Raw genomic sequence first — 12,767 nt, forward strand, 5'->3', positions numbered from 1 at the left:
GGTATAATGTACTTTTCCAAATCTGTCCTGTTCATTTAACCAACTAGACCTGAAATTTGACAAACTGAACCTGAATTATTTTGTTATGACGATTTTCATTCACATTCATGGTACAGTGGCTCTAGGAGTGGCATGTAGATTCGTACACAAGAGAGCTCTTAACATTCTGCTTTCTCTGCCTGAAAGTCTGGTTAATGCTTGGAGCATCTCCTCACAGGTATGATCACAACAGAAACACTATCACACTAACACTGGATTTAGGACTAGTATGCTGTGTATTGTAGTCAATACCTGGTTCTTGATTTTGAACTATACTGGCACTTGGCAGTGTGCTGTGTTCAAGCAGTATGGACAGAAAGGACAGAAGGTACAAGCAGGGAACTCCAGTGTGTCTCTGTACCCTGTATATGCAGGTTAGAACACGTGAAAGCAATCACAGTCCTCAAACAAGATTTGGAGGTTGTATTGGGGAAAAAAGCGTAGGTCCCAATGTCTAAATCTCAGTCTGTTTCCACAGATTTTGTCTAACTGGAACTGTTTATCAAATTTTTCATAGGAGCAATGACCATGGCTTTGCTGGAAAACCTTGTAGCAGGAAATGTCTACTTGGTCAAAATAGCAGCCTCCAATGAAGTAGGAGAAGGACCCTTCTCAAATGCAGTAGAACTTGCTGTCCTGCCGAAGGAGACATCAGAGTCTAATCAGAGGCCTAAACGCTTGGATCTGGGAGATTCCACAAGTCAGTAGCAATTTTTTGATTACTGCTGTCACGAGTACCAGGAAAAAAGATCCCTGTTTGTTTTAGCTTGTAGCCACTTTCTGGGTAAACCATTCTGTTATATGTGAGGCGGTCCCAACAGTAGCATTTTCTTCTAAATGAAACCATTTTGGAGTTTTTATCTCAGTTCAACTCAGAACTGGTTTAATTCTTTTGCTCAGAAGTTGGAGAATATGTAACTGTGTTGAATTTTACATCAACTTTGCAGCCACTCTTCCAACGCACTTCCTTTAAGTCCTTTATTTGCCTTGAGGTACTGGTAGTTGGAACCAGACAGCACAGCAGAGATGAGATGGCATCTCAAATAAATCTGCTGAGATTTGCTGGCTCCTGGTATTCCAGAAACCCAAATCAACCTGTCGGTCAGTGATACACCGGCATGTGTTTTCACCAAAGAAGTCAGCCCCACCTGCAGCTCTTTGGGGAAGACTATGTGTTACCTTGTGGACGTTAAGGTAACATCAGTGCTTCTCCACATAAGAATGGAAGAACATGTCTTTGTCTGCCATGGAATGGCATTTATCTTGGTGACTTGGTACAGATTTAAATTTTTAATATTTATTTGGGGAGGCAAGAGCTAGTCATTATTCAGGTACAGAAACCTTTTAACCTCTCCTTGTCGCTACACATGGAATTGTGATGAAAACACAGGGATTTTTCTTGCTCAGGTTTTCTCCCTTCCTGGAATTCAGTTGTATTTTAGGTCTGGATAAGCAAATAACCTAATCCTGAGGGCATGACTCTAACAGACACATGATGTCAAAGCATAAGCCAGCGTGAACCCTCTGAGGTGACAGTGGCTGGAATTCTCCAAGCCTTTTCCCTTTGTTGTCTAGTAGCCCCCTGTAAAGGAAGGGGTTGGAGGGAGCTCCTCTGCTCCAGGCTGTAGGCCACCAAAGAGGCTGCGGTGTGGGGCAGTCCTTTCTTCCCATCCCCACACCAGGCCTGCATACACTCCTTTGTTTGGTCTACGAGTTTTATTTTCAAAAGTGTCAAAAGGTATAACAGAGAAGGTCTGGAATCTCATTACAAAGAAGCATTTGTCTCTGTGGTTGTGACTGTAACCCTTTTAATTTTGTGACAGGGAGAAGGGCGTAACTCTTCTTATTGACCGGGCCTTTCTATGCTCTTTTTTGCTATAGCTTATTCTGACTATTACCATCTGGACCAGAAATCAATGACTGGCATTGTTGTTGGGGTTTGCATAGCCTTGACGTGCATCCTTATCTGCATCCTGATCTTAATTTATCGAAGTAAAGCCAGGTATGTTTTTATTCTTGAAGACTGAGCCCTTTCTCAATGCACTGATTCTTGGGACATGCCGCCTTCTCCAAGAGTGCTAAGTTCTCTGAAGTACTCTGTCTCTTCACCTGTTCCTACCAGCAGTGGAAACAAAGCACTTTGTTGGCTCTTCCTACTCTACCTGAGCCCCTTCTCCAATGAAAGGAAGGAAGAACCCACAGAGTGAGTCAGTGGTGCTTTGACAACTAAGTATGAGGCATGTTTCCAAATAAAAAAACCCTTTTGAGTCAGACAAGCATGCTGCTTTACATCATCTTCCTGCTTAACCCTCCAGCCTGCCCAGACCTGGTTTGCAAGGCTTTAACCCTCTGGTTGCTGGACAAGAGAAACTGACACAAAGCAGTTCCATGATGCAGTTTCTTTGCAGTGGCGCAAGCTGCCATCTACCTGTCTTGTCGTCGGCTCCTATGGGACATAGACTAGCACAGTGACTCTGCCCGTAACTTTGGGATCAGAACAAATATAAGTTACTTGAAATAATAAATTAAAAAACTGTCTGAAAGTGTATTTTAGTAACAAGGGCTTTTTAGTGTACGTGCAGGAAAAAATACAGATTGGGAGGCAGTCTCTGTGTAGCATGGTAAGAAAGGTCTTAATATCATTAGTGGTTACTTCCTCCGAGTAATATTACTAATCACAACAATTCCTGTCTGCACATAAGCTTGTAGGCTACTGTGTATGATTAACTGGAAGCAGATGTTATTTTTATCACAAGCAATAACATTTAAATTCCATGAGAGTTAGCAGTATCGTATAACAAAATGTAAATGCCAAGAATATACCAATATTACTTGATTAATAATAGCTTTGAAGTTCATCCTTGATTTTTTTGTATTTTCTTCCTGTGGGTCAATTTTATTCCTTCTTAACACTGTGTAGGAAAACATCTGCTCCTAAACCTGTGCAGCAAAGCACTGACCAGCTGTCACGTACCAGCATCTCATTAGCCAGTGCTAATGAGGTGGAGAAGGGTATTGAAGGAATTGCAGAGAATGAAGAATCCTTATTGCCAATGATAGTGGGAAACAGCTTCATCGACGCTAAGGTACTGTGAGCTTTACTCACTCCCAAAACAGAAATCTTTCTTTAGAATTCATTACTATAGCATCAGAGTCCTTATCAAAAGTAAGATATGTACACTACAAATCCACAGGAGGTTCTTTTATGGGACGAGCACATGTTTGGCAATCCAGGGTCAAATTCTCAAGACTTACTGTACAGTTCAGCTAGAGATCTGATTCAGCGTGCTTGTCTTGCACTGTACTCTGCAGAGTTTTTGGCTCTGACACAGTGCCAAAGGATAAAAGCTCCGTAGACTTGGGGCTGCTGGGTGGCCTCTGCTAGTCCAAGAAGGCTGGTGAGAGGGTCCTTGTCAGCACCTAGGTCTCGAAGTGCCTGTGTCAAGCATGACACTAAGCAGGTATTAAAGAAAATATTGGTTTTCTATATATTTTCTGGTAAAACAACCTTACATTTCATAGATTCATATTTGGTCAAATGATAAATTAATGTAGATGGCAGGATTTATCAGTGGATGCCTAGAATCTTATAGTCCAGGAGCCCCGTGTGACAAAACCACACTGGCCTTCCTTTCCCACGCACCAACACTGATTTAAGGCTTGTTCTGTACACGCTGCCAACCTGCATGGAGCTGCTCCCTGAGGACATGTGCAGGAGCTGGGAAATGGAAACGGACCCCAGTACAGGCACAGACACCATGTCTGTGAATGGTCACGTTCGAAGTAGAAGAGCAAGAGCAGGGCCTGGAATATTTTGCTGTGTGCTTGCAGCATTGTAGCTGCTGGGGCTGGCCTGGGGGCTGGCCAGATTTAGTGGCTCTAGTCTTGACTTGTCTCAAGCAGTAGATGAATACCAGACCACACAAATGTGACTCAGTCCTAAGACTTCATTTGTCTTCCTTTTCAGTATGGAGCCAATAGGTAGAAATAGAAAAAAAAATTCAAGTATCTTAGAAAAGTAATATGTTAAAATAAATCGCTGTGTGTCTGTCTCTATTGTAGGGGGGATCTGATCTGATTATTAACAGCTACGGGCCTGTCACAAAGGCTAACTGCAAGAAAAGGTGGCTGTTCTTCCAGGATACTAAGAAGGTGAAGACTGAGGAGGTAATTGGTCTAATGGGCAGAGATGGACAACCTTCACTAGTACCCCGTGTTTGCAAAGGAAGATACATACTTTCCTATTTATGGAAAAGCATAATTAGTGGTTTAAGTTGTAATTTGTTTCAGTTGTGTAAAGGTCAATGGTGTTCTACCTTGTAGTAAAGTCTTCTGGAAGTTTCATTTTCTGTCCCAAGGTGTTAGATACTGTAACCCTTTATGGTTAACTGATTACTTTCTTGCCTGTGCCCTTTTATCTGTGAGCAGAAGGATTTCTGTGTACTGGGTCTGGACACATTTGCTATTTGAATGAGAAAAATAACAGTTTAATTCTGAAGTGTTAAACTAAATCCTGAACTTTATCGTGCAATTTCACACCTATGGGATATCTAACTAATGTTCATTGAATTGTAACTTGTATTGTGCTCTTGTGTCTTTAAGGAATAGGAAGTCTTGATACCCGTGTGGTAAATTAATAGTCCAAAATATTTCCAGAAGTGGCTGTATATTTGCTGCCACCCAAGGAGTAATGTTTAAAAGAATATGCATGAAGGGATGGGAGAGAGCTCTATCGAGTATATTTTTAAAATACCATTCAGCTCTCTCCAGTGAAATCATCCTTGATTAGCCATGCTTAGCTAGAAGGGATTATTTCTTCCATTACGGAAAAATACGAGCAAGACTTGAGATTGATTCTTCTTAACCTCCTGTAAGGAAGCCCAGATTGTTCCGAGCCAATGCGGTTAGAGGCACTCCGGCAGAACAGGAGATGGGCAACATAGTAAAAACTCAAATTATGGCTCAGCTTTTTAGAGGCTCAACAACTTTTTTCTCTCTGCTTTTTATGTAGCCTCAGAGAAGATTTGTCCAGGCGGTGTGTCTGTATAAGCCAGGCACCACTGTGCTGCTTGGTGAGGATGACTCCCCCAGCTCTCCTGGCCAGCAGTCGAATTTCCAGGTGCCGTTCAGTATTGTTGCCGATACGGAGCATTCGGCCAACAGTGAAGGAAGCCACGAGACCGGTGACTCCGGAAGATTTTCTCACGAGTCCAACGATGAGATACACCTCTCCTCTGTGACAAGTGCCACCCCTCCCACTACTGGTCCGTTTGTAAGCAGTGACTTGGATATGAACACGTTGAGCCCTGCCATGAGTAACTGCACAGAGTCTCCTCTGCCGTTTGCTACTGACCAGACTCCTACCTCACTTCTTCAGATCCACTCTGCCGTGCAAAACTGACACCCTTAGGGCCACGCCAGACATTCTTGCAGTGTATGTCTGTTCGAAGGACAATGAACAGGGAGCCAAAGTTTTATTGTGGAAAACCTGACTAACCTAGCAGGTGATCCCATATTTCTGTTGAATGTTTGGGGTTTTTTGTTTGGTTTTTTTTTTATTTTGTTTGTCTTTTAAAACTCACTCATTTTGAATGTTCAGTGGTCAACAAATGTGAAAGGACAGTGAAGATTTCCGACTAAAGTTAAAAATATGTCACTGGAGCAAAGGGAAGGCTGTTGGCCCTTTTGCTGACTATCTACCTCCGTTTGCCGAGAGGCAAACTATGAATGACAACTGCTTTACCTCATTTGTGTTCTAGTTGGTCTCAGCTATGGAACTGATGATACTTCCTAGTAGTGTTGTTTTATTTTGGGTATGTTTTGGTTTTGGTTTTTTTTCCCCCCAGTTGTGTGTAGAGAGTGTGTGTGTGTGTGTGTGCGCGTGCGCACGTGTATGCGCTCAGTGATCAGGGAGTTGTATAGGTAGGTGAACAAGGTTGTTTAGCTGAAGCTCTGTCTTTAAAAAGAAGGAAATCTCAGAGTATAAAATGTAATTATTTAATGTGGTTGACTTAGAGGATGTTAAAAACTGGGAAAACCGGAGTTGGTGCTTCCATGTATGCAGCCACATGAAATCTTTTGTACTTCTTGATCTCTCATAACCCCAGTAAGCCTAGGACAGTGCCTTTCCCCCAGAAATTTGTGCCAGCAACTGCTGGTAGGATGTATGCTATATCCTTAGGGCTCTGGGACATGTTGGGTTCCCCACAGCGACAAATGTTGCCCCTTTATTGACAGTTAATGCTAAAAAGCATGGCAAAATGAAGTATTCAGCATTTCCAAACAGTTTGGCTCTGCTTGAGAGTCATGGAATGGGTAATAATGCTGAGTATTCACAGTACTTCTAGCAATGGTGCCTTGCGTTATATATTATGAAATTACTAATTTGCCTTATGCCTTTTTAGTATTCATAAAGTTGCTTTGGAGTACAGGAAGATGCCTTAAATGCTTCTTAGATGTTTTAAGTAAACTGTATCATGAGTTTATATTAATTTTTACCCAGCTTTGAGTGCTGATAGGCACTGCTAGCATCGTAGTATGTCTCAGAGCTGTTGTTAGGATGCAGCCCTGCTCCTTGCCTTCGCCTAGTGTGCTGTTAGCCAGGAATTTTAGCTCAGGGAGTGACTTTACCCACATGCCAATCTAAAACTCTGATTAGGTTACCATGAGAAATAAAAAAGCCAGAGCTTTAGTTGAAGAGTCTGTTGAAAGAGGTGAGTACTGCTACTGCCTTGAACCCATGCAATTCCTGTTTTATACTACCTCCTTTAAAAGTTATTCTAGTGGTTTTTGGGGTATTTTGTTGTTGTTGTTTTTTCCTGTACTCAGGGAACAGTTTGTTACTTTTGAGCTGCCTCACGGAAACGTGGAGCAAACTGACAGGGTATCATGTTTTGTTTTTTAATAGGAGAGAGAGAGAGAGGGAGGGAGGAGGTTGGAATCATTCAATGTTATAAACTTGACTGTACCTATATCCAGGCCTCTTCTCCACTCCTCCTCTTTCCCTGTTTTACTTTAAAAAAAAAAAAAAAAAGAAAAAAAAAAAGAAAAAAAAGAAAGGAAGAAAAGAAAAAAAATGAGGCATATGTTTTTACTTAAAAAAAAAGTTTAAAATGTAAGGTTGTGCGAAAGCAACCATAGGAACTCCTGGCTGTATTGAATCTGTCAGAACTCCCGTTGACTTTCCTGGGGCCAAGATGTTGCCCCTCAGGTAGGCCAGGCTGACTTCTGTATCGTTCCTCACGTATCCAGAGGTGGTCAGAAGTCATCAGTAAGCCCTCCTGTTCTGTTTTGTGTTGCTGGATCAGCCTCTAGTTCCTGTAGTCCTTTACCTTGTAACTGTTTGCTAGTTCTGAACCAGACAGTACGTGTTCACCTTCTCGTAACAGTGTTGATTCAAATGCTTTAAAAACGATCTTGTACCAAAGACTTTTCTGTAGAAGGAAGCCACATATTGTCCAAAAATGATTGAACTAGTTAAAAGCTATAGGTTTGAAGAGCTGAATACATTTTATTGTGTAAGTAGTTACTAACAAAAAACAATAGGGCTTCTTGATTGTAGTAGTTGATTGCATAGATGAGTTGTATGCTTCCACAATTTTAACTACCTTGTTGTTACAAGAGCTTTTAAAAAAAGTTATAATAATACCAGCAGATATCTCCAAAGACTTCCAAGTGTAATTTTTTTTCTCCAGCATGTAGTTGATCAACAATACAGTATTAAAAATAATATTTTTGAACAGTTTTTTATCTACTTGCTGAAGAAAAAGAAAACCTTTTCACCAAAGATTTATTTTTGGTCTCATCAGGCAGAATGTTTAGTGTACAGCAGAGTACTGTTTCTAGTTAGGTAAAGTGTGCATTAATCAAAACTAGATTAAGAATGTGTAACTGTAGCATGAAGTTTCACACTTCATCTTTCAGAGTAGCCTCTTTTGTTAGTTTCATTCAGAAATAGCTGATATGCAGATGGTAACTGCTTCTCCAAAGACTTGTTTGCTGTAAGTACTGATAATGGGATGTAATGTTATGACCTTCACTACAGGTAAATACTTTAAATCCTAAACTACTACTTCTGGTTACCCACTCTGTAGTATAACCCATGGATAATTTAGAGAGAGACAGACTTCATATAAAATTTGTCAATCTAATATAGATGCTCTAACTTCAGTAGCCAGAGTTGAAAATACTCAGTGTATTAAGAGAGCAGTGCACACAGAACTCTATTCGTCACTTAATGTTTTGTTAAGGTACTTTTTATCAGCAAATAAAGAAAACCAAAGATATTTAAGGTTACCTCAGCGTATAGGCAAGCTTAGTTAGGCATTAATTATTCTGTCTTTTTTCTTTATTTTTATGTTAACCAATTAAATATGTTTCTCCAGAACCCAGTCTACATTCACGTGCTTCCCTTTACCTTGTCATGTAGTCGTGATTACTACAGAACAAAAAATATGTTTTCCTCAAAATTCATGGCCTATTACTACTATATCACAAGATGTTGAGAGAGAGTTTGTCTTATGATTGAAAACTCCACCAATATAAGTAAAGGATCTCCAGAAAAATTGTGAAAAAATTGATACATTCTCTATTGAACTCAATCACAGATTCAAAGCTTCATGATTGTAACAGTGCAAAATTGGGCTCAGAGTTAAAATGCTTCATATCCTTGAAGCGAACACATGCAGTTATTGATATGATACTACAGATACTAATTTTCTTAGAAGTTTATACCTGTGGCTAAGGAAATCAGTTTTCCATATTTAAACATTGTTCACTCTGTTCGCCTAGAAAGAGCTGGCAGAACACAGCAAGGCAGAATGGTTTCAGGTTTTCCAGTGTTCTTTTTTCTTGGTTATGATTGTAGAAACTGGGTCCTGGAGAAAAAATTATCTTTTTTTTTAATTATGAATTTTACTAAATATGTTCTGGAAGATGAACATAAATGTGGAATTGAGTGTTACACTATGTGAATTGATTTTGTTTAAGTGTATTAAGAACTAAGGAGCCATGGCTGGTGTAATGAATGTATATGCAACCCTGGTACTTTAAAAAGAAAGCAAAATTATTACAGTTGATGTAACTTGAAAAGCATCAAAACTTACAGAGGAAATCTGGAAACTGGCTTACCATGCTAATTGTGTTGCCATGTGAGGACTCTGCCCTCTGATTGCAACAGCAATGCCTGTTCTGCAGGACCTGCATCCAAACCCAAACGCTTGATCTGCCCTCGGTTATACTTGTGTTCTTTCTTCATATTTAACAAATAAAAAGTATTCTCATCTTTCAGGAGTTACCTAGGAGAACTGGGAATGTGTATGCTGTGTAGAACAAGGCCTATCAGTAGATACTTAATTTATTTTTTTTATAGCTCTGCTTTTGTAAGAGAAACTTGAAAAATCTACATATCACTTTTAATAATTTCCTATAATGGCTGTGTATTTTCTGTATAACTTACCAGATTCTAACAGAAGAGTATTGAGAGATTTCTGTACTTTTTAAAAATTATTCTTTGTAGTTCATTCCATCTTTGGTTTTACTCCTTTGCTGTAGACAATGAGCTAAATCTTGTTTGCCTTATTTAAATGAGGGTCGTCAATCTGTTTCTTTAAGTCAATGGGAGAATTAATCTTTATTTCAGTTTTCATGGTCTGGAGAGACATCATCAGCTTTTTGCTTGTCCATTTTTTAAATCTTCACAGCCTTATTTTTCTTGTAAAGGACAGAATCCTCGTGTAGTTAAAATCCCACTGGCAAATGGATTTTTGTAAGATCACAAGTTACCATGCATCAGAGGTCCACTGTAACTTTCCATACAACCAGTCTTAGCCTGTAGTAAATACTGAGTATTTCAAGTCAGTTTACCTCCTTTTCATTGCAAACTAAGTCAACTCGAATGACTTACCATTTGCTGCAGCCTGAGCATACACAAGCATAGTAGCCAACTCCCAGTAACATGTTGCTCTGAGCAAACTTGCAAGCCCTAAGACCAGGAGCTCTTGCTCATTTTATTTGTTACAGAATGAAGTTCATGCAGGGCAAAGTCTGTCTCCTCACATGGGGAATGTTGGCGGGTTTGGGGGTCATTCACAGCAACTGCAGAGAGAGCTGCACAGGTGTAGCTCTGGTGGTATTTCACAGAAATCAATTTACTGAAGTTGTTCGGGTAAAATTGAAAGCAGAATTACACCTAGTAATTGCTAAAGAGGTAGTTCTCAGCTTGAACAATTGTTACACGCTTACTGGTTGCTGCAATTGCAGCTGTAATGGCAAGCAGAGGAATTTGATTGCAAGAAATATTGAGCGCCTTTCTGTAATAACATAAGTAAAAAATGTTATTTGTGTAACTGTGTATTTTGGAACATGTGTTTCCAAAAAATACTATTATTCAATACAAGTGCAAAACCAAATCGCTTTCTGTTAAGAGAGACCGGTATGAAAAGAACACAAATTCAATTTGGCTCCAATGTAAGTTTTATTTCTTTGAAATTCCTCTAAATTTACATTGAGTCTGGTCCCAGCTGACTGAAAAGGGATGTAAACACATGCTTAAGCTTTCGCTGTTGTCCCGCTGGTTCCATTGCGAGCTGTGCTCCTGGAAGTGTTCGGCTTTTCCTGGTTGCATATACCCACATTGCATCTGCCTGGTACGTTTTCAGTAAAGACTGACTGTATATGAAAAACTGACTTATACAAATGTTGCTTTTTGATTGTTTGGCTTTTGGGTGTGTTTTTGTTTTTTTTTTTTAAGTTGTGAATGAATTGCCAGTGTAGGAGCCAGGTATGTATCTCATATTGTGGTGGTCTGGATCCTTTCACTCCGTGTGCCATTTTCTTCTAAGGGCAGCAGTGGCTGACTGGCTAATGGAGGACAGAGCTGAATTGTATTAATTTTATATTTGTCTCAGGGGATCAGCTCTGTGAATTCCATTGCGTGAGGGAAGCTAATGTTTGCCCTGATTTGAATGTAACTTTTTAATGTCTTTTAAAAACGATTTTGTTTAATAATGTGGATTTGTTTTTCTTTTTCTAGCATTCTAGTAAATGTTACCTAGTGTGTTGGTTCATTTTTCCCCTCCAGGGTTGTTTATATACTATCCCAAGGTCATGCCAAAAAGTAATAGAAGTTTAAATGCCAAATGTTTATGAAACTGCTGTCTAAATACTGATTGATTGCACAGTTGAAATAAAAGTTTTCCTTAGTAAAAATGCTACTTGAGAAAATATTTTATTTTTAATGTCTCCGAGTGGCTCAAAGCAAGGAAGACACAAATCCAGTGCCTTGTTTTAGGCTGAGCGGCTGGGGAGGTGTTGGCATTTAAGTCATAGAAAGAGGTAGAGAGTAAACTGCACTCCAACTACTGCCAGACACCCGTGCAAGATCTCAGTTTTGGTTCCTTTTCACTGGGTGTGGAAGATGTGGTTCTTGGCGCAGTTGTTCTCACATACACAAAGCAGCTGACAAAGCCGCACTGCTGAGTTTTCCCCAGCATTTTACACCTGCGAACTGTCAAAGCGGGTAGTTCAGCATATTGAGAAAACTACGAAAATGCAGTTGCTGTTGGTCAAAAGGCAAACTGCTGTTTTTACAAAGGACTACATTCCAGGCAAAAGTCAGTGAAATTAAAGTAGCGAGGAAATGATGTTCTGTAGGGATTAAAAAGTTTCTATTGCTGGCAAGTTGATTGCTGATTGCCACTTGAAAGCAACTGAAAAATTAGCCAAGCAGTTTAGACAGTTAGGTACAGAGCTGGGTTTAGAACAGCAGTGCCCGTGCAATCTTGCACTACTGGAAATGAAACCGCAGTAATTGCTGCTGTTATTTACAGGGTTTCTAGGGAGAATAAAAACCCCGACAGTGGAATCTGAACTCTTGCAATACTTTGGTAGGTTTGACTTTGGTTTTTCGTCTCTATTGTTCCCTAAAATGTTGGAACTCTCTACTGGCACTGAATATACTTAATGGGAAAGAAAAGATACTTCACAGATGTTTAAGAGCTTTGAAATCACAGTATTGGGAATTGAAGATTTCAAGTAAATGTTCACTAACTTTCTTCTATGTCCAGGAAATGACTGCTTCTGAATACATTTATTTTAACCTCTTGTTTTGACGCTCTCCAAGAGGCATGCACCCTGTCACTTAGGGGCACCCCTAAGGGAGAGGGTGCGCTATGCATGCCCCTGGGAGAGACAGCCGTTCTGCTCTGGCAGCATCTCAGGCTGATGAGCTGGGCTGCCTGGATTCTGCAGTAGAACCATGATGTCCTTCCTTTCCTTTTGAATTCTCAGAAGACAAAGGAAATTGGAAAAGCCTCATCATGGTTCTTTATGAATCACAGCTGTTCTTACCTGCAGAGCTTGCTTATAGTTCTGCCTAGGTGGGTAGCTTATACAACATTTATCCCTGGGGTTATTAGAGCACCAGCTGTGGTGGCTATTTGTAAAACAAACGCTAATCCAAAATGCTTTATTCCTTATGTTCAAATATAGGAACACTGAAATATTGTTATTCAGAGGTAATTGACAAAATTAGACCAATGCTGAAAAACTACTAAAGTATTTAAAGACAGTATTTGTAAAAAATTAATAAAACTTAAATATAGTAAATAAATTTTAAAAGATAACAAAGAATTTCAAATATCTAGGGAGCAAATATCAGTCTTGGACTGTCCAGTGATATGAAAGCTCTGTCTGTCGTCCACCAGAGATGCTGTTCTTTGTAGGTGAGA

The 12,767-nt window shown here is 39.8% G+C and overlaps 1 protein-coding gene across 1 annotated transcript in view; it reads left to right on the forward strand.

The window, feature by feature from the left end:
- The window catches only part of PRTG (protogenin), a 91,678-nt gene extending 80,460 nt beyond the window's left edge, over nt 1-11,218 (forward strand). Inside the window, 5 exon segments of the mRNA XM_056347763.1 lie at nt 557-739; nt 1,921-2,041; nt 2,960-3,125; nt 4,102-4,206; nt 5,051-11,218. Of these exon segments, the coding sequence (XP_056203738.1) occupies nt 557-739; nt 1,921-2,041; nt 2,960-3,125; nt 4,102-4,206; nt 5,051-5,440 (965 nt within the window). The 3' untranslated portion in view covers nt 5,441-11,218.
- Nucleotides 11,219-12,767: the final 1,549 nt, after the last annotated feature.

This window comes from Falco biarmicus, chromosome 7 (genome assembly GCF_023638135.1).
Source record: "Falco biarmicus isolate bFalBia1 chromosome 7, bFalBia1.pri, whole genome shotgun sequence".
NCBI lineage: Eukaryota > Metazoa > Chordata > Aves > Falconiformes > Falconidae > Falco > Falco biarmicus.